Source organism: Aspergillus tanneri, assembly GCF_003426965.1.
Source record: "Aspergillus tanneri strain NIH1004 chromosome Unknown AapTan_1_pilon_pilon_pilon, whole genome shotgun sequence".
NCBI classification, from domain to species: domain Eukaryota; kingdom Fungi; phylum Ascomycota; class Eurotiomycetes; order Eurotiales; family Aspergillaceae; genus Aspergillus; species Aspergillus tanneri.
Genome location: NW_022984628.1, coordinates 4793058 through 4817039, shown reverse-complemented (window position 1 = coordinate 4817039; position 23982 = coordinate 4793058). Strand labels below are relative to the sequence as shown.

The following is a 23982-nucleotide window of genomic DNA, read 5'->3' as shown; positions in this document are numbered from 1 at the left end:
TCCGACGAAAGGTCTCATTCACAAATGACCTGGTTTCCCACACCCAATCTTGTAAGGCTTCTATATCGGATCTATCTAAGTGGTTTTGAGTTACGAGAGTCTGGCATTTGGAACGGAACTGATCTGGCCGAGAAGACCTCCAACCACTATTCCGTGTAAAAGACAATAGTTCATCACAAGCTGTCTGGTCAAATGTCGGGTCATGACAGACATGTCCCATGGGATTCAGCCGCACAAGATTGCCATCAAGGGATGTGTTGAGCCGGTTCCATTCTTCACCTGATGCCGATTCAGTAGCGCTCACCAAGGCGCAAGGAATGATCGGATCCCGAATCCCGAATATTTTTCTATCAATCTTGATCACCAGTATCTTTCTGATTTCTTGCAGTAGGTGCAGAGGCCCCCTTCTTGCCTCTTATGATCTGTTTAAACTCATTCCGAACCTGTAGATCTGCCTCTTAGCTAATCTCTTATCCTCCTTTTGATGCCTCTTTTGCTCAGCTTCCAGCTCACTTGTCTCGTTATTAAAACCCCTCCTCTTTCGTTCTTCAATTAATTGTCTTTTCTCTTCCGTTTCCTGTTGTCGGCAAAGCTTTTCTTTTTATTTAGCGGTGTTGGCAAGCCATATTAGCACTTTCCTTTTGGCTCGAGCGAGCTTGTTAAATCTTCATACCAGAGTAAAAGACTGCATTACTATGCTCTGGAGTACACAATTTGAACTGAAGGGGTTTTCTACACTAGCCCTTGTTCTGTTCGTTTTGTAGGGCATTTTCAACGCCTGTACAGTACAGTTTAAGAATAATATTTTCTGTAGATATATGACAGTGTCATTCAATTTTTTGTTTTTGATCATATACGTCAAAGCCAACTTGCCGGGGAAGCTTTTCAATGCGCCGCCAGCATTCTGCTTTTAAAATAGATAGGAGGACTCACCAGACGATGTTCTATTCTCCACTTTCCGATTCTAAGGATATAGGCCAACAGATCTCCATGCACTTTCAATATCCTGCCATGATAAAGCTTTATTCCACGCAGGCCAAAACATGAAAAGTCTTGCTTAGTAATATTTCTCATGCTTTGGTAGTCATAGAAATTGCTCCAATTCATTGCCGCAGGCTGTAGATAAAGGACTAAAAATGCTGACATCAAGTGGCTGCAAGGAATGTACAGAAGACAGGTATTGTGAAAAGACTTCGATCGGCTCTAAATGTAGTATGACATGCGCCCTACGTATGCTGTAGGGTAGTATTCTATTTTTTCTCCACCCTTACTTGATTACTTTTACACAACCTCAACTTCAAATCCGTTGTGACACGCGACTTCAGAGGCGCAAACGTAGCATCTCGTTTGATGAAAACATCAACAGTAGAGAAAAAAGCAATTATTCACATAAAGCCGTTATAGGTCATATCATCAGCTAATGAGCTACGTGACCCGCGTTGTGTGGCCGTATCACAGGCGCCATGTCAGCTCATGATCCTTATACAGTATTTTTCCAACTTCATACAATCGCTATAAGTATATTCTTAACTTGCTAAATGCAGTTCTAGTTGCACTTGGAAAGATCAGCCTCCGCGAGAGGCTTCCCCTCAGGAGTGATATAGGTTACCCAGAGCACAACATCCTCAGTGTCACTCTCATTATGTCCTTCATGCACGTATCCTCTTCCCTCCGTCACAGATTCACCAGCCTTGTATTTGTGAACTCCTTCGGAAAAAATAGGGGCGTAGAGCGTAAGTGTTCCCTTCTGCACCACGCCGAGGAGCTGTCCGTAATGACAGTGTGGGCCGGTGCTGCCCTTCGGTGGAATTGTAATCTTGCGGAAGTTGAGCTGGACCTGATTTCCGCTTCCATCGACGTGGACACTTATAGGTTCTGCTTGTCTTCCTTCAGCAAGCTCCTCGATAACAGGTTCAGGTGTCGTTCCACTCTTCCGGCTCTCGCCACCTACGGAGACCTCAACGGCAGTGACAGATAGAAGCGCTGCAGTGACTGCGAGTACTAGTGCCATTCGATGTTTCAGCAACATGGTTTCCAGATTATTGATGCGTTGTATATAGAAACCTGGAGATTTCGAGTTTAGCCTTCCGAAGGATTTGACAAAAGACTTGTGGCAGATCTAGTAAAGATGTTTCTAGTGAATGAGAAGATGTAAACAGTAAGAAGATCGTAAAGAATTACATGAAAGCGAAAAGAATGTATCCTAACTATAAGCTGGCTGGCCTGGAGTACAGTATTAATCACGTCATGACGTGGATCCGGATGTAATATAATTATTTGTCTCAGCGAGGTGGCAACATCTGGCAGCTAGCCAATCAAGGTTTTTAAAGTGAACTATATGAATATGCAATTCGTCTAGACTCATCCAGTTGGGTCTTCAAATTGAGTTTCGCGTGCAAACGTTCTCTCCTCCTCGTTTGGTATAAACTCTGTCTCTCCATGGACGCGTGCCAATTGTTCTCCACCATCGTCGAACCTAGATCCCAAGCTATTATACTTGGCAGATTCGTTTGGCGCAAAGCGTAATACAGTACTGTGTTATTGCAACATAACTCAGATCATTTTACGGATTTTCTCCGAGAGCGTTGAATTTCTGTTATATACTCTACCTGACAGGACTTTTACCTCTGGGGACACTGTACCTAACACACGTTCTGCACACCACAACTAAACGACCCCATCTGAAACCCACCCAGCCAGACTATCTCCGCCCACCAAGATGAGCGCTTGGGCCGTACTTGTTTTATACTTCTTCACTATCAGTAATGTCCTGTGTTATGGCCCAGATCTCTCAGGATTACGTGGGTTATTATCTCCAGATGCGTCCATCGCCTATGACACTCTTGGAGCTCCACGATGGAGCGAATTTCCAGCACCCGACGCGGGGGCTGTGGTAAATCCTGCCACGGAGGATGATGTGCTTGTGACAGTGTGTAATCATATGCCATCTTCCTACTCCGCTCTGTGGGACAAATGTAATTTTCCTTGTCTTCGCCCAGGTTCGATATTGCATTGAGCAAAACATTCCCTTCCTTGCGCAAAATGGAGGCCATGGATCCTCAATTACCTTCACTTTGGACAAGAGCGGAGTTATCATCAATTTGGAACAACTGAATCATGTTCGCGTGAACGCTGCGGGAACAGAACTCTGGTTGGAAGGAGGTGCATTGGTCAGTGATGTGGTGGCCGCTGCGTTCGCAAGGAATACCATTGTTCCCACGCCAACTTGTAACTGCATCGGGCAGCTTGGCGCAGGATTAGGTGCTGGCTACGGAAATTTGGTAGGAGCTTACGGCCTTATCATTGATAATTTGATTTCCGTAAATATCGTTACACCGGCCGGAGACCGCTTGGAGGTCAGCCGCGAGAGCAATTCCGAACTCTGGTTTGCGATTCGGGGTGCCGGTCAAAACTTTGGGATTGTTACCTCTGCTACAATGCGAGCTTACCCTGTTGACAAGTCCGGTTTGAGTGCTTGGTTGGCTACTCTAACATTTTCTGAGAAGAAAATTGAGGATCTCGTCCAGGCAATGGACACTCTCATTCTCCGTCCAGAGATGGCCATCAATTTGATTTTTTCAGCATCGGAGTCCGGCGACAATATTTCTTTCTCTATTACGGCGAACCTTTTCTATTACGGTACAGATAGCGCAGGCAGGGAAGCCTTTTCAACCATTTATGCGGCTGGACCTGAGACCGATGATGCCGGGGTGCTATCCTATGATCATTGGAATGATCCTCAAGATGGGGGCTGCGCAAAAGGCCAACGCAAGCAGCGGTATGGTGCTGGTCTTGCACGAATGGTGCCTGCCACCTGGCGCGAACTGTTCCAGGAATACAAGACATTTGTCAAGCAAACCGGAGCGGTAAAGAGCGTAGTCATTATGAACGGTAATCCCATCCGGGAATCGACGGACGTTCTTGACTACGCCTATCCTTTCCGCAGCACGATTAAATTCAATACCTGGGTAGAACCGTCAGTTGTAGACTCGCGCCTCGATGCAGTAGCCAGGGAATGGGGGTTGAAGTCCCGCGACTTGCTACGATCAACATCGGGCTTGACTAAAAATTGCACGTGAGTTGTCGCACAATACTTTTGGGTAAAGAGAAAGCTAATCTCACCAAGTTATATCAATGGCGCATATGGAGACGAAGAGTTGTCCGTGGTGTACGGCGAGAATGTCCAACGGCTGAGAAATCTTAAGGCTCAGATGGACCCACATGGCCGTTTCAACGAATGGTTCCCTCTATCATGAGCTATCAGTAATTAAACGTTTGAATAGGACAGCTGGGTGGTTATATCACCACTACTGTTATTACTGAATACATATCCCAAGGTTGCGGACTGGTACCTGATTAGCCTTCTCGGATTTGGAACGTGAGACCTCGCCTACCTTTCAAATGAGAATTGTTATGAATCGAAACTCGATCTAGTAAATAGAAGAGTTTCATATGTAGATGGTCGTATATTTATTTGGTATGTCTCTGCGACAACGCCTGATCCAGATAATGTTTCCTTCGCTGTTTGAACATAACACGGTAGCGTGATCTGCTCGGATCATAGAGTAGCTTCTAAGAGTAGCTTCTACAGTACTTGCTATATATAATCCTTTGCGGTAAATCAACCCAGGATATAGAGGGAGGAGCAAGAACAGATTACAGTAGCAAACAGCAACTACTGAGGTAATGATACACTTAGCGGGCAATCGCACCGACCCCCATACCAACCACGATTTTCTACCAAATAAGCTACGCATGCACATTCATATTATGCACGCCGTTCGAGGCCATGATGACACCCAGCGTCTAAAAAATCAAGATCATCAACTCAAGACCGTAGATCTTCTTCCGCCCATATCTTTATTGCAAGAACCCTACGTGTCCTGTGAATAGGCATATAGCATGGATTGAAACTTGCCCTCAGACGTTGCATTCCGGACAGTTGCACCAACTAGTTATATTACTTGTAAACTATCTTGTTCCAATGACTTTCCAGATATTTCAATACAGCTTTTTTATCTACTCTGGAATAGGAATGATATTGGATAATAATAGCTCCACCGCAATTTCTGTGTTCCGGGTGTTGAACAGAATGTGGCCTTGTTCGCTCTGAGGTAGAAAGTTCTGGAGAGCCAGGGTTGCGTCACCAGCTAATAGCCGCATGTTCATACCATCTGCATTATCGAAAATTAGAAGCCACTTGCCAGCACGCTCGGAGATGAGGTGAGATTTGATCTGTTCTTTGAGCTCTGTGGGTTTCACATCAAGGACTCCGACTGTCTGTGCAATATTCAGGTGCGTACGTTCAATCATGTCATTGCTAATACACGGGAGCCAGAAAACCTGAGCACTCCTTATCATCTTGTTTACTTGATACCATTATCAGTATGGAGACCACTCCTATAGAGAGAGCATACGTATATTCTCTGTGGTTAGGTAGCTCATCCTTTGATCAGGGAATATACAAAAACTTTCTATTCCATAAATCGTAGAATACAAAACAACCCAAGAAGGAGATAGCGTCCATACATTTGATCTTAATAGTAATATACCCTCCTTTTCTACTTTCAAGCCTTCCCACAATTCTAAAATATATCCATAGACATTTCCTTCTCCAGCCAAACTCACTGATGGAGCCAAGGAGTAGACAGTGACCAAAAATAATATCTACTCCTAGCCGATTATTCGCAAAATCTGCCAATTCCTCCTTTGTGAAGGGTTTGCTAGTATTTATGTTGATGGCAGCCTAATCCGGCACTTGTACTGCAACTATAGAGATTTGAACCTTATTGCGATACTCAGACATGTATTGGTATGCGTTGCTCTCTATGGTTGTCTTGTATGGGATATTGTCTTGACTACCAAATTCAATGCCATTGTTTACGAAGAATTAAATTGAGTCAGACAGGTAGTTATTCTCATTTGCCCATCTACAGGGTTAAAAGTTCACGTATTGTACCACGAAGGTTTACGGAAGACGCTAGTCGCATGTCGGGCATTATCTAGCTCACCCTGAAGTAACATGACAGGTGAAGTTTGGCCTGGGTTTCATTCATTTTGGACCTCGGTCACGGTTTCTCGCAGGTTGAGGCCATAGACCTTGCCGCCAAAAGCTTTCGTAAGAGCATTGAACAGATACTGGAAACCGGCAAGGACATGCGGGTTCCAATGCATTGCCACCCATCCGCCTGCAACAAAGATGCTGTCGCAGTCATCGTGTTGTAGTTTGGGCGACGGAGGTACTTGGGAACGGGGTTTTTGATAGGACTAAATGACCGGTCTTGTAACTGGATCCAGAGCTGTTTACCTTTCAATGGGTAAGGTTTATATCGTGGTAAATGGTAGAGACTTGGGGCCTTGGTAACCTCCAGCTATAGAGTGTCTGAACTCGTGTAATGCCAGGGCGATGTGACTTGCCCGTCTGCATCTAGATCGCTGGTGTAGAGCCAGTTGGCAGCGGTTGCTTGAACAGCGCTGCTAACGAGGGCAGTACCGCCGCCAAGAGAAGGAACCATGAAGCGCATGATTGTCAGATAAGCTGGCAAAAGCTGAATGATCTGCTCCGTTAGTATGGAGGTCAACTGATTTTTTTTGTATGCAGACCGCACCTACCAAAGTCCGCAGGTGGGTCTCACTGAATATAGTTCCAGTCCTGTTGTTGGAACAGCCATCTAGGCAGTGCAGAACGTTAGTTACGCTAATCCATCTTAGTGATGTGATCCAAAATAGGATATTCCCCACTAACCGGCACGACAGCCCAATTATTGTTGGTGAATAGACTTCCTCAACTCTATTTGTTACACTTAGCGTCATTGCATTTGTCTTAGACATGGTGTTCAGCGGCTGTGGGGTGTGAACTGAGATAGATGGTGGGTTCTATAAATCTTTCCAAAATCTTTCCGGGCGGCCGTAAGTTACATATTATACTCCAAATGAAACAGATATACCTAAAACAAGATTACAATACTCCGTGCATACAACTGAAATGTCTGGTCACTCTTCCAGGTATCATCGGGGGTGAGATTTCCATACAAACTGAAATTGTCAAATGAATCCTACCAGACTCCTGAGTGAATCATGTCCTAACCATATAAGCAGCAAGGTAGATGTGGGAATTCTGGGTTATTAGTGGTCTCATGATAGGTTGGTCGTGCTGAGAGGATATAGGTGGGTCGGCTAGTGCCTAGTTACCCACTTTGTATACAGATAGTATACCCAAAGACGCCGGAATCGCCGTGAGCACCGGTGTGACCATTCACTGTGTTGTATGGGCGGGCTTTACCTTTTTCTTCCTAGGTCAAGAATAAAGCGGGACACTACAGAGGTGCGTTTCTAAATTCATGCAAATGCGCAAAGTTAAATGTGGCGTTTTGGTTGTACATCCATGTAAGGTTATTACCATACTAATTTCTATGGGGAGCTCGCTCTACTAATTTGGATACGTTGACAGGCCAATATCTAACAAAAGCAACGTGGAGATATTCAGAGCTCCAGTTTTGACTTCTTTTTAAATATACAGCGTTGAACCTGCAGATGGTAGTGTTAAGCTTCAATCTCACATTGTGTCCCTACCTGCCTGCCTACGATGCAGGGGAAGTGTCATTGTACTGGGTTCCGCGTCCCAGCGCTTGCCTAGTTACATTCTGGTGTTGTTAGTGTGGATCAAATTAAGGTCAGCACTAGATGTCTTACCATGCTATTCAATACTGGAATAGGAAGGTAAAGGAGCGAGGATTTATGTAACCCTATGGTTGCCTGAATTCTTATTGAATATGTTGAGAATGGTCAGCAATCTAGCTGGCCAAAGGTTGCTGAACCAACTGAAAATGCCCCCAGTGAGGCATTCAGGAAGGACCAGAACGGACGTGAGAAATATTGTGAGATCCTTGCATTTGAATTCTTGGTATCTACTACATCTGTGTGGTGTATTCTACGGCAAGAAGATTTTCATTCTGTTAAACCTAATATGAAGCCTGATCTTACTGAGGAGAGGAAGAAGCGGTTAAATTTCTACGTTACTCATAACAATTGGGCTCTTGACGGTTAGAAATGCTATTTTTACTGAGGCTGCGGTCTGTCTTGGCGAATGGCATGGAGAAATAAGGATCTGGCGTAGAGCGATGAGACAAAAAAACAATAGTCGCCGCGAGGGACAGGACTATCCCTTTAATTACCGCGCTAGCATCTACGTAACGTGTATTTAAGTTTAATGCGTATGCTGCACACTATGCGATCTGATTAGTCAGTCACGATTTGACCTGCAGAAAACCACCCCAACAATATCAGCACGTATCAGAAATTCAACAATCTTGTAGAAATCGAACAGCCAATTCTTGTGTTCTTGTTTTGATATATTATAGATATATTATGAAGGTATAATGTGCAGCTAGCGTCTTGGCAACCATGCGGAGTTTTCATCCCCCAAAGCCTCACCTTTTTTATAACTCTCTAGGCAAAATAGTACTGCTCAAAATACCTCTTGTCTCTTTCAGATAGCATCCCTGCCACGGAATCTGTAACATATCGCATTGTGAAATTTGGAAAAGTGCTGCAAAATGTACTAAGAAGCAGTCATAGTCTGAGTACTCCAACATCCCACGTCCAGAAGATGTCGTGTTTCAACCTTTAGAAATAACACCACCTAGACCTGCAAAAGTAGTCCTACTACATAGAAGGCTGCAACACTTTACTGATAGTCTGATAGTTCCCTTCTAGTCAAGCATATAAATCTCTATGCAATTGAGAAAGGGGGTGAATATTGAAGAAAGTAGACGCCAAAGAACTGGATGTATTCCTAGCCATCCTTATCTGTATGGGAATCTATTACTGCCCAAAGCTAGCGGAATACTTGTTCTGACCTAAAGGCTGGTAAGCAAGTTCAGCCCATGCCAGAATATATGGCAAGTAAGCGATTCACACAACTAGGGCGTTACTCCCATGTCTCAGACCCAATTGAGCCCATTCCGCAACAAGTGTCCAAGAAAGAAACGCTTAAAGATGAAGCAGCCAAGAAGGACTTTAACCTTGTCCTGCTCTCACCAAGGGAATTCCCCTCCGCTGTATGGGTTAATTCCTCTGTGCATTTCCTAGCCAGGCATATTTATGTTCAAGAATCTGCCATTCCGCTCTCTTCCAATACCAAAGATAATGTTCTCACTCATCCAGTCATGGATCCATTCTATGTCGTTAAGTGAGCTTTTCGATTTGAGACATTGTAGCTTCTCAAGGATAAAATTCCGTATCATATTTGCCATATGCGTCATCCTGGAAAAGACAGCACGATTGGGGCTGTCAGCCTTAGGGTAGGAATTATATGGTGTATATTTGTCTGAACACGCAGCAGAAATCTTCAAGCTGCTGGACGGAGATGCTAGTATTCTACCTTCCGATAATTGTTAGATTCCGCTTGTAAATAAATATGGGGCATCCTTACACCATAGTGACAAGTTTAGGTAGCAGATAGCTAATATAGCAGCACCCAGACCTGATACCAGGACTTCCCATCTCTTGCTATATCGTTTTCTGCTGCGAAAGTTTGCTCACAATTCCAATCTTTTCTTAGTGTCGCAACGATCCCACTCAGGATGAATTCACTTAAGAATTTAGTCGATAATCCGACTTGCTTCACCACACCGGCCAAGGTCCCGCGCGTACATTAGTCCGTTACTTTCAAGTTTCGAAACATATCCTCGTATTGTAGACGTAGAAGATCCAATGCCATACGCTTCCTCACTGGATCATTGCACACTCGGATCTCAAGCTGACAGATGCAAGAGTAGATATTTTCCAGCCACTTGTTGTCAACGCCGGCTCCCCCAGCATATGTGATAGGGTTTTTGTGCCACAGGCCATATATTTTCCATGACAGTAAATTGGATTCCAATAACTCGATATAGTCTTCTCAGATACAGTCCCCCGCCGCCAGAGCCTCCGGTAGGTCTCCTGTGTCCGCCATCGATCGCTCGCTAATTCCGTTATGCATTCAACTGCCATTAGGGCCAATTGACAGCTGCTGAATGTCCCGCTGGGGTGTGTAATTGAGTCCTAGACGCCGTTGGAACGATAAGCTTGCTGTTTGTAAGTCCGCTGTCGTGCTTGGAGTAGAAAGCCGGTTATCCGTTTCTGAAGTCCAAATCAGCGCAGCAGCGTTTCTGCTCACTTCCGGAGGCGATTCCATAGAAGGTAGTACAGCAATTATTTTACCAGCATCGCCACCATTAACATGCTCAGACTCGGGCATATTTTCAGCTCCAGTTTCTGCCATGTCGACCGATGGAAAAATTTCCGCATTGTAATGCATCAATTTGGGAGGTAAATTGAGAGGAACAGAGAAAGTTTGAAGCATCAGTATGAATTACGGTTTGATAGAGAAATAATAAGAACTAGATACGTACAGCTCAAACAGGGTAGGATGTGAAGCACAGCATATACTGGATTTTCTCTCGAACTGCCCATGATATTTCAGTCTGAGATATAGCGGTTAGCTTTCCCACCCAAGGCTCCCTGACTGTTTCAGCAATGTTCATATATGCGCTGCCATTTGCAGACATGCCAGAACTCCCTAATCGTGAATGACAGAACTCTGTGCCAGTAATACACAAGCCAATGGGGCTTGTTGGTGGGAATATCACAACTGATCCTCGACCTTCTTGGTTAAAATTGTTGTATCGGAGATTGGAATCGCGCGAGTCTGGCTTCCAGAATACCCGTCACCTCTGACCCACACCGCCTTCGCGGTATGGGTCATCCCGGGCTCAACGGTATTATGGGCTCAATGACACTTTTTACCCTTCATGGCCACGTCGAAGCTATTTATTCCCTCCCTGGGCCATAATCAATACAATATAGAGGCTGACCATCATCTCCAGCCACCCAGCCATTATTTTCATCCCTATTTTCATCCCCTAATCCCTCTTTTGTGGCCCTCTGTGCTAGTTTATCCGCGGCATTCTTAGCCCTCCGCTTCCACCGTTGTCTTTCTTTCTCTGCCTCTTTTATTTCACGGGACAGAATAAGGCTATTTGCATCTTTGACAGATAAAGGACCTCCTGCTCGAACCTGGCGACGAGTTTTTCGAGCCTGGTGATGCTCCTGGTTGGCAAGAATACGGGTCATGTCTGCTTCACGCTGTTCACCAAGTTCTGTGTTGGTAAGACTACCCTGCCAAATGCGCTCAAAACGAGCAGCAATTTTATCAGTATTTATACTAACTAAATTGCTAGATTCTGCAGCTGCATCAGCTTGTGCTTGAAGTGCAGCAAGATCTTTCTGTGCCTTGGCAATACTCCGCCGCATCTTGGTAATTGTTGTTGGTGGAGAGTTGGTTGTAGAGCTTGAAGGTGGTGGAGTTTCTGGTTGAGGTTCTAGCTCAGCCTCTAGTTGAGCTTCTAATTGAGCTTCTTCTTGAGTCTTTTACTTGAGCTTCTTGACCCCAGATTGGTAGTTCTGTTGTCTCATTACCATCATAAACAACCAGATCAGGAACAGGGGATTCTGCGTCTTGAAGCGGCTGGAGAATAACATCAGGCTTTAATAGATAAATCCCGCAGTTTCTAAATGCATGCCGTATAGTAGAACCCTTAAAAGTCTGCATTCGAATAGCATGAATATCACGCAGAAAATCCGACTTTTCTTTAACAGAGCCACCCCACTGTACAGTAGCATTATTAGCCCTCCGATAATAATGCTTATACGCCTGAAATGGATGACCATCCAGAGGCTGGAGAAGATGTGTAAGATCTGGCGGAAAGCACCAAGGAATAATATAATTCTGGTGGCAAAATCGAGCAAAATCCTCTGTAAGATGGGACTTGTGGCCGTCCATTAGGATCAGGCGGTAAGATCCACGTTGAACACGATGCTTTGTCTGTTCATGAAAAAATTGAAGCCATTGATAAGCAATAATATTATTTGTCCAGCCATTTGCAGCTGGAGCAATATAATAATTATCTGGAAGATTTGGCTGGTTCCTATACCAATGCTCCATGTGGTACTGGCCCTTGAAGAGAAAGAATGGGGGCATTATCCAACCATCTGCAGCAATACACTCAATTGCTGTAACTGATTCTCCTACTCCTCCAGTTCCGACATATGCTGCAGTATGCTTGTTTTTTGTAACAACTTTCTGGGACTTTCCCTGGCCAAGCTGGAAGCCAGATTCGTCAAAATTGTAGATATTTCCAGGCCCAATATTATGGCGTTTAAACAGTATTTCCAGCCTGTCAAACCAGATTGAAATAGTACAGATATTCTCTGCTGCTATTCTTTTCTTCTCCTTTGGTTTTTGCTTGGTAAATTTATAGGGTTCTGGAAGGCGTTTAATAAAGCTGTAGACCCAGTTTTTACCAACACGTCGATCTTTACCATTGCGCGCCAATATCTCATTTGCACACCTCTCAATCATTGCAGGTGTTGGTGCAGCACATGCATCATCAAGAAGAGATATCCATCTAATTAATGCCTGTTCTTGTGCATTATCTAGAACTTTATTGGAAGCAGGGCGTGTCGAACGAGATTTATGGCCATGAACACGTCGAAGCAGCCGTCTATAAGGAACATCAAATTCCCGCGCCAATGCTTTGATTTGGGGCTTGTCACGATCGGAATACGCGCTGAGAGCATTAGTGATTCGATTTTCAACTTCTGAATAGTTTTCAGGCATGGTGGTAGTGAGAAAATTGATAAAGAAATTGGTGTAGTGGTAAAAAGTGTCATTGAGCCCATAATACCGTTGAGCCCGGGATGACCCATACCGCGAAGGCGGTGTGGGTCAGAGGTGACGGGTACCGGCTAGCTTCGTTAGGTCTGGTGGAATATCCCATACTCCAGTGCAGAGTGTGACATTGGAGGATCCGGCATTTGTATTCTCGCAGGTTTCCGATGCCTGATTTTCGGCCCGTGGATTACATCTCAAAGTGGGTTAAATCTATATGACTTTAATATGGCTCTCGCTTCTAACCTTCAAGAACTAGAACTTATTCTGTCCATAACATGGTCACTAGTGGGCACTTCATAATTCTCAATCCTATATGGCTGCAAACGCTCTGCTAGAAAAGAGATCTGATTTAGATCGTGTTCGTCGATCAAATTCCTTATGGCCTCGATCAATTGATTTATCTCAGTTTGCAGCGCCATGAATTTGGCCAGGCTTGTGATTCACAATGCAGATATGATAACATAACGTAATAGCCCATTGAAGCCGCAGGTTGTCACCATTAAAAGTGGACAATTTGGTGCATGGCTGCTGCACTTGGGCCAATGGATTAGGCCGTTCTAGTTGTCAATACTTCCAAGTTTTGCAAGTAACCTAGCATAGTCATCAATTCTCTCAAACAGCCTTCCGTTGGTCCTAACGACCACGCGTCAGCTTTGAGTGTGAAGAAAGTTGAAATTAAAATATATTAGTACCATACTTTTCAATGACTAGGACAATTCTGGCGTTGTTTACGGTGAATTGAACCCATGACCCTTTATCGATAAGGCACTTACAGTAGTCAGTCTATTTGGATTATGGTACAAGAAGTTCCTTACCGACAAACCTTCCCAGAACTTACTGCATAGAGTCAAATGTTGGTCACAAAAACAAGCCTGTAAGCGACCCTTGCAGAGGCGTCTCATTACGTGAGAGAAATTATGGCTCCATGACAATGGAAATTGGGTCCGCAAGATTATTCACTTACTCTAAGGCGAGATGCATACAAGCTTTCCATGCAGCTAGGCCTTCGCACTCAAAGCCTATTGTAGTTCATTACCGCGCAGGTAGGTCCGTCGTGCTAGTATTCAACTGGCCTTATCTGGTTTGCATTCATTGTCTCTGTCTGTCGGTCAACATGGGGACATTTTAATTCAACAAACATTGTCGAGGGCAAAATCCTTCCCAGTGTGTGGGACTGCCTTACACTAGCCTACACCTCGTTACTGTGACACTGAATATATTTCCTGGGCTGTTCGTAAAGGAAGTTTATTTTCTGTGTTATAACTTCTGCGATATGTTTCTCTTACCAGATGCTACATGGGTGATGACATAGAGGTTGGCGACAAGGGCTGCGAATTAGTCGTCATATCTCTTGATATTCCTAGGGTAAAATGGATGCACTTGGGTGGGCTGTGGACTGGGTACCCTGTCCAGTCCAGTCCAGCATTGTAGTAGAGCATCTCAGCCATGTACTTATCATTGACTGTTTTTCATCCTGACCGCACTACTGCTACATTAGGGCTAGATCCGTACCGTATAGAACTAGGTCTTACTGTCTCGGGTGACCCAGAACAATCAATCTCAATACAACTGTGCCTTTCTATTCAACAAATAATATCACGCTCCAACAAGAGGACCTCCAGCTCACAGCCTCCGAAAGACGTGAAAAAGAGCATTTGACATGTCTCAAAATAGCACAAACAGGCCCCGTTCCGGGCTTAAACTAATCATCGAGCTCTTGGCTGTGGTACAGTTTGCACTAGCCATGAATGATGCAAGAGGGCCCACGCTGCCTTGACCTTCTGTGTGTATTAGATTAAATGCTATGCCGGCTTAAATTATGAAGCCTTCAGAGTCAGGTCCATGGATCCGCGACAAGCTCCGCTTGGCAATGACCAGAAAGTGGGGCCGCGCTTTTCGGACTTCTGCCGCTGCTTCGTCTAATGAGCAGCGTATCTGAGTGCAACCTTTCGCGGGCCAATGAGATGAACTCTGCAACCAGGTATTCCACCACCTCTATTGCCGTATATCTTACCTGTTAAAATCGCTATTTATTACGATAATATCACCGCCTTCCAAATTCTGCCAAGGCTACTACTACCTTGAACTTTCACATTCCTCGTAGTCCTCATCTTACCATGTTTTCCTCCTGATGAGACCTTCACTACTATAGCCACTGTATTTTATATGACGGGGGAAACAAAAGAAAGAAAGCTAGTAATAACGATGCATAAATTCAATTCTTAAATGGTTACAGACAGTATCCTATGTAGATGAAATACAATATTACTTTTCTTTTTTGGATACTGTACTGCCCAGAAAACTAACAAAACTTTAATTGTTGCAAAGTGGATATCAAACTCTGGTCAGACCGTTGCCAAGAAGTTGCAACTGTTCCTGATCGTGCGGACTACGGCCGGATCAATTTACAATCAGCCCAAATCTTATGATATATGTATGCTAAACCTTCGAATTCAAGAGAATTAGTTCGGTGGAGAAACTATGGTTACATGTCTCTATCTTTCTTTTTGAGTTTGCTCTCTGTTGGTGTGATCTGGTCTGGGACCGGATGGGCGTTCGATTATACTGACTCTACAAGCGAGTTAAAACGAGCTAGCAGTGGTACGGTATCTCTGGGTTTAGTTGGGTAAGAGCCACTGTACCAGAACAACCCTTGCTGGGAAGGAGTCGCATCTGCTGAATGAGTAATTGCATCAGCACATAAAATCTCGGCCCTACAGTTAGGAATACTCAAGCTTGCATTCTAGATAACCAAATATAGATTAGCGGTACTTGTCAGGTTGACAATGGCCCATGCTCGCCACTTTCGAGAAGCCAAAATAACTGGCTATGTCTCAAGGGCTTTCAGCTGGCGACTCGGGGATGGTTCGCCGCGGGTGCTTCATCTGGCCCTTGGTCAATCCATTCAGGCTCCTTTTGAATAGATCTCTCGGTTCACGCATTGTACAGGTAGTCCAGATCATCAAAGGGCTTATATTTCTAAGATGGTCCACTGTCTTTTCAGTCCCAGATTTTGTAGCTTTAATTGCACAGGTATCTCCAGGACTTATTTTGCTCGAAATTCTTGCGTGGATCACCGACGTTCACGTACTCTAGGGCTTATCCTGTAGGTACTGATAATAATGTTTCTTTCCCAAAGCTGTTGGCAATTTGAGTTCTACGTATACGGTCAGGTGAGCCCCGCACCTGGTGGGATATTCCTAGCATTGATTATCGTGGGTTACATCTAGCCGTCGGTAGACGTCTGGGTCAAACCTTGGTCCTTTCGGGCTGAACTCGAACTCTGTTGTATCTTTTCTATTGCAGTCGATAGCCCTATCTCTCCATCACACATTTTCTCGGATTGGCAATGCCTTGCGCAGGCAATTTTCCTCTCACATATCCCTTTCCAGTCAACCATTCCGTCTCCTACTTCCGACCAAGGGCATTGCTATTAATATCCTATAGCATTTTGTCACCTCAAGGTTCGCACGATACACTGCCCTCGATATCTGCCTGACTAGTTAGAACTGGAATGCCTAACTCTAGTTATCAGAAGTCTGCACCAATGGCCTATATCGGTAAGTCGGTCAGCCATTGACTGCCATGTCGAATAAACATTCCCGCCAATAAACCAATCTTGCTGAGGTTATACAAAGATAGCAATTCAACCCAGCACATTGATGACGGGGCACTCTGTGCGGGTCACAATTCGGTCCCATATGTGACCGGGCCGACAGTATCCAGTCGTATAGCCCATCATACAGGTCAAATATCTGATGGTGCTCCCTACATAGAGGCTGCAGAGTGTCACCGTCTTCATACTGAGACAGAGGCACCCATATTGCGCGAAAATATTCAAATGCTCCCAGAGGTTACGGTATATTTCCCCCAAAAAGGACCTGAAGGGACGCGAGTATTTGCACAAATCCAGTCCCCATATAGTCTGCACACGCCAACATATTCAATTTTTTATCTAGCCTTTGGCTCGATGAGGTGTGTGTGCATCCCAGAATTCTTCCAGTTGCAAGGCTCTGCATTTCAGTATGGACTCTCAGTGGAAGCGCCTCCATTTGTCTGTACAGGCTCTCCCTTATCCACTGTGACTTTGCAGCTAGCAGTGGGGCAAAGTCAAGGCGGGTGTCCTACTATGATTCAAGTGGGCGTCTATACATATGAAGATACTTCCGATTCATCACCGCCAGACGGGTCATGGAGCATACTACATTCCTATTCAGATGAGCTAGAGCGAAGGGACTGGTCGGCTCTCCAGCCAACTCAGGACATAAACCAGTCATGTCTGTATTCTGTGACCACCTCGCCATATTTGCAGTGCATTACCAACAAAGGTGGGCATACAGCACAATATGATGTGGCATCCTCGCCCAGGGCTAATTCAACTCAATACATAGCCATGTCATCAATGACGCAGTTGTCTATCGAAGCTCCATCTTCCCAGTTTGCATTCGCTCATCGTCGCCCCCAACAAACATCACCCTTGCCCACTCTTCTCCAAACATCCACCCTGCAACGGTCGAATAGGGCTGGACCAGACCACGTCAATTTAATATGCACATGCACATCAAAGGTAATTTTGAATATACAAGGGGACTTAGACACAATGGCAGAGAAATGGACCAAAGATGAATGCAAATCTAAACGGCGTTTGGTTCAGTTCACCCGTGCACAAACCGGCAACATGATCCACGTGGATTTTAGAGCTGTGGCTTTTAAAGAGTATGCCCAGAATAGCTTTTGCATCAGTTGCATTTACTGGGATGATAAGAAGGAATATTTTGTTACAGGTGTTGACATCATACATCTACTTCAAGCACTTGTTGCTTTTCGGTTCACATTGCAGGAGAAGAATCGTATTCGGAGGAACCTGGAAAGCTTCAAGCCTCTCACAGTCTCGAGAGCTAGTAGCAATTACTTTTTTGAGGTAATCATGGGGTTTCCAACGCCAAAGCCACGAAGCCTAATGAGGGAAGTGAAAGTCTTCCCGTGGAAAGCTCTCAACCCTGCCCTAACGAAGGTCATTAGCAAATATGTAAGCTTTAGACCGATCCCATCTGATTACCTAGAAGCTACTTACTATTACTGATGTTCAATTCGTCAACATATAGTCTGTGAGTCATTCCTTGGGGACTAATACCTTGCCCGCGCCTATCAGCTCCTACCGTGCTAGTAATCATGCGGTGTCGGATTTCTGAAAAAAGCCTTACACTGGAGCCTCGTCTCAAACTGCTACAGATGCTAGTCTGTCCGTTGCCCACGGTTGCAATTTCACAACATCAAGTTATCATCGTCTCATGGACATCTCTGCACCTTCGGCGGCGGACCGCCACGTGTACTGGTTGCAACCAATTTCATGCCCGTGGGTTGCTAGTATAGGGCAGTATTTTCACTTGTTCCTGTTAGTGAAACTTTTGAGCTTAATCCTCTATAGGACTACATGCTGATAACACCAACTCCAGGTGATAAGTCATTCCAGCTCTACCACTTAGGTGCTTATGTTGTATTACAAAGATAGCTCGGTAGAGGTATTATTGGTTTTAGTTGGAAATGATTAAGATATTTTAATAAGGTTAGAGTTTAATATAGGCCCAATGGGCCAACTTAGAAATGGTTGCCTTAGCTGCAAATCTTCGTAAATAGGTGAGCACTAATTAATGGCAGTCGATGCTCGCCATTAATTCATTATTTTCCTATCCAATCAATTTAGCTATACGTCAAGATTATATAATGGAGGGTTATACAAAATTGATTATTACTACTACTACAAGGTTTCTCTACGACAACCTGAGGCCCTAAGCAGCGCTGTTAGTACTGTACAGCTGCGTATGATTGAATAACTGGGTGTGGGGAAAATGACGGTGAGGGGAAGACGGTTCAGGACTTACTCTTCTGATGTCGGAAATGGAGTCACGTATGGAGGGACATGAGTAATAATGAGCTTGAGATATGGAGCGCTCTCGTACCCGCTTAGAGGCAGTGCAGACGAAACATTACCTGACGGCCAAACAGTTTATGTGGCACAATCATGGGAGACTGTCAGAAATATATGGATGATTCTATGAGAGCTTGAACATTCTCTGTGTTCAAAAAAAAAAATGTGTTGTGATTACCCCTATTCTTTTGGAGCCACGGCTTATAGTTATAGCCACGTCACTTTATTACTTCACATCATGTCCCAATATGGACTAGCTTTATTCTGACAACAAGTAATGAGGGGAAAAGCTGACGTCATCTTAGCGCCAACAAAGAACTAAATAGACGAGACACCGTCCTTCCTTCAACACACTCAATAACAAAGATGCTTGCTCGCAGATTGGCTATTATCCCCGGTGGCCTAGGTATATATCCAGCTTAAGGGTTTACCCAAATTGTCAAATTGACAACGCTAACCTTGATCAGGTGGCCTTGGATCAAGCATCGGCAAGAAGCTCAGCCAACAGGGCGCTCGCCTAGCCATTTTGTATGCCCCATTCGAGGCCGTCCGAAGGGATGAATTGCTGGAAGCCGGGTATGGAGGTATTCTCAACAAGGATGGAATCCGCGCCTATGAATGTGACATTACCTCGCCAGACTCCGTCCAGATAGCTTTCAACACAATGGAAAAGGAAATGGCATCGCCGTCGTCCACATCTCCAGCTGAGAGAGTCTTCCCGAGTATCCTTATCAACACCGCTGGATACGTATCCCTAAGTGATATGGAGGAAACACCTCCAGAAGAGACAGTGAAGCATCTGACCACGAATGTCCTCGGACCAATGCTCTGTTCGCAAGCATTCGCTCGACTATACTTTGCGGCATCAAAGGCTGCAGAATTCTCGACGAGTTCTCCACCTCCAGCGAGAATCGTTAACGTCGCGTCCCAGGCGGCACATGTAGCACTGCACCGCCATGGTGCATACTGTGCTTCCAAGGCTGCATTGCTGGGCTTAACACGCAGTATGGCTTCCGAATGGGGCGGTCGCGGCATTACGGCGAACAGTGTGTCACCCACGATCGCTTGGACTGCATTGGGGAAGAAGGCGTGGGGAGAAGACTCCGTCAGAGAGGCTTTCTTGAAGAATGTCCCAACTGGGAAGTTTGCGCTGCCTGAGGAGGTTGCCGAAGCTGTGGTTTTTCTTTGTCAGGTAGGACATCCAATTCTAGGAGCCTGAAGTCGATTCTGACCGAAAATAGGACTCAAGTGGTATGATTAATGGTGCGGATATTCGGGTGGATGGTGGCTTCACTATACGGTGATATCTGTGATGCCTGGAAGTTAGGTACCTGGTTTGTATATATGGTGTCTGGTTTGGGTGCTATGTTGTGGAGCACATATAATGTGGTTGTTAGCAAATTCTGTATTTTGTTGTTTTGTTGTTAGTCATATCGATTTCTTAAAAATATTGCCTGATTATTTCACAGCTTTTTACTTAGAGTTTAGTGAACTGGAATAGATTACTTTCGCAACAGCGGGCGGAATTGCTCTGAGGACTGAAGTATCTCTCTTATGTTGGAATCTTCTGCCTCTAGTCGACCCTCCACTTCCTTGGACGAGGTATCCAATATTTCGGCCAGTAGAGTAATAGTAATAATCACAGATGCAACCCCCCTAAGCGAGATTTGGACAGTGGGTTGGCCTTGTGGATATGGTATGGGGAGTTGTAATTGTTAAATTTGTATCATATAGTTGCCCCAGATATTCGTTCTAAGTACAGTGTCTTCTGTTATGTGTGGGGTCCGTAACGAGCTGAATGGTACGCTATGGTGCGAATAGGAGTATCTATACGGGAGGAAGATAGAACCACGTATATTGCAGAACTAATCGCTGGCCTTCAAGAGTTCAGGCCGGAGGATGCTGATATAAAACTTCGCACCTGACTAAGCATCTTAGCTAAGGATCTGGCTATCGCGCTTCTGAGCGCTCCTAACAGTCTCTGCCGTTTCTTGAAGGGATTATATCTTGGTACTTACATCGGTATGAACTGGTCTTATACTAGCGCTTTGAAACAACCGCTGCTGACAGGATTGATATTGCCTTGGGAAAAGGGTGAATGAGTTGCCTCTTTATAGCTTTGGAATAGTATTACTATGTGAGGTTTCTTTATGTTATTTTTACCATTCATTTTGCGGCTGTCACCTCTGGTTTACAGTGTGCTTCCTATCAGAAACCTATATTTTGAACTTAGGATAGAGTGTCGTTATAAGTAGCTCTAAGGTCATGTACCATCCCTGTTAAGAGCACTGTTAATCAAGACAACGCTGCGATTATATCTATGATGAAGCAATTTATAAACAAACCCCAGTCCATAAATATATTTTATTTACAAATGGGATGTACGCTATGGAAGATAAGCATTCGCAACTTTGCTCTACCCCATAGCCATGCAGATTTCTGTAAGGATACTCAGAATTGTAAAACAGGAAGGAGTGAATACACATTGAGTTAATACAACCAGAATAGAACTTGCTTCCGGCTGGATTTAGAGCCTTCAGGCAGTGGAGAAGTAGTGATATCTCGCTATAGTGAGCCTTGCGAGATCCTCAATATAGAAAGGATTTTTGCTTCCCCAATTATTTTCTCATGTAATTCAGTGAGATCCCTCGCTATTGCGAGTCTTCTTATTTTCCCCGTGCAAAATGTCGTTGTAGCGATGGCTTTGTCCTATAATTTCTCGTTTATGATTTGCCCTTACAACTATAGCAGGTTAGTAAAAGATTTAATTCCATACATACAAGCGTGTTAGCAACCAATAACAAACGATTAATATAACGAGGGCCTCAATATTACGAGATATTTAGGCCTCTCTGATTATCTCGCGATAACGAGGTTTAGTGCATTATAATCAAAGGGATGAAACGAAATAAGTAGATATCTAATTACAGAATAAGAGGAGGGGCATTGGAATTGACTAGCCAGGTCACAGACGAAGTTAACCAATAAAAAGATTGAAGTGGGAATCGATGCAGCTACTGCCAGCTATAATGATCCCTAGAGTACTACCCGGTGTATAAACAGAAAATGGACACACCACTGTATATATACAACATAGCACTTTTAAATCAGTAATATCTCAACCAGGTTAGATACAGAGAGACTGTAAATCTATTGGCACATTAGAGTAGAATATAAGTGTTGCCTATTAGATTCTCAGCTAATTTAAATGATGTTTTAATATAGTGGTATAAAATAGTACAGTGCAATACTGGATTTCGAATCTTTTGGCAAAGCACAGCTATTGAAATATATATAAAAGACGCAAGGCGCGGCATGCTCAATTCTTTTACTTGGTCTATCAATGTATCAGAACACCGTCTAAGTCAGTCTAATGTTTATAGGAAGGCTAGAGGACAATACATCTTGATATATAAACTAGTAGAGATGCCAGGCGCTGTGGTTGACGCGTGTTGGGTATGCTGTGAGTGACAGTCCTTGAATGAGGCGCATAAAAATTTAAAGGACAAATCAGTGGATGCCTTCGCTGCAGAGCGCTCAGACAAAAATAGACGAGCAGTTCGAAGCCTATAAGAGTACTTCTGGAGTCGGTCCGGAATGGTGTGTTCAACTGGGATACTATGAAAAAGCAAGGCAGACGCGGAGAGAGCAATACTACGGGAGAATTGGATTTTGACAACCTTTGTGAGAATTATTTGTAGCCAGTCATTCAGTACGGTCTTGATTGTGTTTAATCTCGGCCTTGTCACATTCATTTAACCCTAAATCTGTGACTAAAGAGTTAAATAATCCGCGTGATCAATTTCCCCGTATTCCCCCCCTCAAATAACTTCATCCACACAGATGGTATATCCTCAAACTTGGCGTCCACCACGGTTTCTGTTGCATCGTTGACTTTGATTTTGCCATCTTTCCATGCTTGCACGAGCAATTCAGTCGTCTCGGGTATTTTATGGTAGTAATCAAGGATCAGGAATCCATGAACGGTAATCCGGTTGGAGATAATTTCCTATATATATTAGCACAACACAACACTCACCACAGAGTATAATAACCGTAATAACCTACATAGAAATTCCTCAACCCTATTGGATCCGCATCTTTATTATAATTTGATATCGTCCCGCTACATCATTAGTTCCTCTCCCAGCAATAGAGGCAAGATGACGTACCAAGCAGCGATCCTGCCGTGTCTCTTCACACGTAGCAGCATCAAGTCTAGAATACGGCCTCCAATATTATCTATACAAAAGTGGCAATTAGTATCAGCTCCGCATACATTGGGAAAAATAAACCAACCGTAAAAAACATCCACAAACCCTTCCGTCTCCCTTCTTAGGTCATCCTCGAATGACTCCTTCCGATAATTTATACAGACATCTGCACCGATGGACTCCACCCAGCGGCATTTTTCCTCAGATCCGGCGATGCCAATTACCTATATGATACCATACCCATTAACACTACTCATCCTGTCTACGTATAAAGCAAGGGTACAAGGAGGATAAGACTCACCCTCCGACACCCCAAAATCCACTTCGCAATCTGCACAGCCATACTGCCCGTCGCACCCGCCGCACCACTAATAACAACACTATCATCCTTCGTGGCCTTGACCACCTCCACGAGACCATAGTAAGCCGTCACGCCTGTGAGACCAAACGAGCCTAGAAAATGTGTGGGGCTGAGACCATCCACCGTTTGAATTGTATGACAGTCATCGATGTCCTGGATCGAGTACTCTGTCCAATTAGTCTTTGTGAGGACTAGAGTCCCCGCAGTGAGACGCGTTACGTCCCCTGAGGAAATCACCTCCGCGATGCCGTAGGAGCCCATTGTGTCGCCCTCGTTGAGGGGCAGGACGTATAGACGAGCTGGGTCGGCCGCTGCGGAGATCCAGCCGCGTTGGGCAGGATCGTTGGATAGGTAGATGGTTTTGATCAGGACTTGGGTGGGAGATGGTGATGGGAGAAACGTGGTTGTTAGTTTGAAGGTTTGAGTTGGGGAGTTGTCGGTTATGTCTTTGTTGGGGAGGATGGGGAGACCGAGTGGCTTGGAGTTGAGGATCCATTGGTGGGTTAGGGTGGGCATTTTGATATTCTGTATTTTGTGGTATGTATTTGTTCTAGGATCTGTCTTGGATCTGGGTAAGGCATTGCAGATAGTGAAGTTTAATATAACTATTTGCATTTCTAAGCAAGAAGGATTCTTGATTTATAAGATGTACTTGTACCGCCCCATAGCTGAGAATTCACCCCTGCTAGTGAGGGGGAATGCTTTAGTCTGACATAAGAACTAGTTCATTATCATATATTTTGTTTACCGCTCTACCAACTAT

The 23982-nt window shown here is 44.5% G+C and overlaps 8 protein-coding genes across 8 annotated transcripts; 3 read left to right on the top strand and 5 right to left on the bottom strand.

Moving 5' to 3' along the window:
• Positions 1 to 1546: 1546 nt before the first annotated feature.
• On the bottom strand, positions 1547 to 2011 carry ATNIH1004_003562 (uncharacterized protein; the record flags this gene model as incomplete). Its single annotated transcript, XM_033568239.1, has 1 exon — positions 1547 to 2011. The coding sequence occupies one exon, from the start codon at positions 2009 to 2011 to the stop codon at positions 1547 to 1549; it is 465 nt and encodes a 154-aa protein (XP_033430234.1).
• A 708-nt stretch (positions 2012 to 2719) lies between these two features.
• ATNIH1004_003561 (FAD-binding oxidoreductase) lies at positions 2720 to 4256 on the top strand (the record flags this gene model as incomplete). Its single annotated transcript, XM_033568238.1, has 3 exons — positions 2720 to 2929; positions 3000 to 4075; positions 4127 to 4256. 3 exons carry the CDS (start codon positions 2720 to 2722, stop codon positions 4254 to 4256), a joined length of 1416 nt encoding a protein of 471 aa, XP_033430233.1.
• Positions 4257 to 5019: 763 nt separating this feature from the next.
• Positions 5020 to 5313, bottom strand: ATNIH1004_003560 (uncharacterized protein; the record flags this gene model as incomplete). The annotated part of the gene is made up of 1 exon (XM_033568237.1): positions 5020 to 5313. One exon carries the CDS (start codon positions 5311 to 5313, stop codon positions 5020 to 5022), a length of 294 nt encoding a protein of 97 aa, XP_033430232.1.
• Positions 5314 to 6068: 755 nt separating this feature from the next.
• On the bottom strand, positions 6069 to 6524 carry ATNIH1004_003559 (uncharacterized protein; the record flags this gene model as incomplete). Its single annotated transcript, XM_033568236.1, has 2 exons — positions 6069 to 6307; positions 6389 to 6524. 2 exons carry the CDS (start codon positions 6522 to 6524, stop codon positions 6069 to 6071), a joined length of 375 nt encoding a protein of 124 aa, XP_033430231.1.
• A 3458-nt stretch (positions 6525 to 9982) lies between these two features.
• ATNIH1004_003558 (uncharacterized protein) lies at positions 9983 to 10345 on the bottom strand (the record flags this gene model as incomplete). The annotated part of the gene is made up of 1 exon (XM_033568235.1): positions 9983 to 10345. The coding sequence occupies one exon, from the start codon at positions 10343 to 10345 to the stop codon at positions 9983 to 9985; it is 363 nt and encodes a 120-aa protein (XP_033430230.1).
• Positions 10346 to 17315: 6970 nt separating this feature from the next.
• Positions 17316 to 17907, top strand: ATNIH1004_003557 (uncharacterized protein; the record flags this gene model as incomplete). Its single annotated transcript, XM_033568234.1, has 2 exons — positions 17316 to 17744; positions 17821 to 17907. 2 exons carry the CDS (start codon positions 17316 to 17318, stop codon positions 17905 to 17907), a joined length of 516 nt encoding a protein of 171 aa, XP_033430229.1.
• A 1103-nt stretch (positions 17908 to 19010) lies between these two features.
• ATNIH1004_003556 (putative short-chain dehydrogenase/reductase) lies at positions 19011 to 19948 on the top strand (the record flags this gene model as incomplete). Its single annotated transcript, XM_033568233.1, has 3 exons — positions 19011 to 19050; positions 19112 to 19836; positions 19886 to 19948. The coding sequence occupies 3 exons, from the start codon at positions 19011 to 19013 to the stop codon at positions 19946 to 19948; spliced, it is 828 nt and encodes a 275-aa protein (XP_033430228.1).
• Positions 19949 to 22425: 2477 nt separating this feature from the next.
• Positions 22426 to 23735, bottom strand: ATNIH1004_003555 (MDR family NADP-dependent oxidoreductase; the record flags this gene model as incomplete). The annotated part of the gene is made up of 5 exons (XM_033568232.1): positions 22426 to 22653; positions 22713 to 22770; positions 22817 to 22886; positions 22944 to 23082; positions 23160 to 23735. The coding sequence occupies 5 exons, from the start codon at positions 23733 to 23735 to the stop codon at positions 22426 to 22428; spliced, it is 1071 nt and encodes a 356-aa protein (XP_033430227.1).
• Positions 23736 to 23982: the final 247 nt, after the last annotated feature.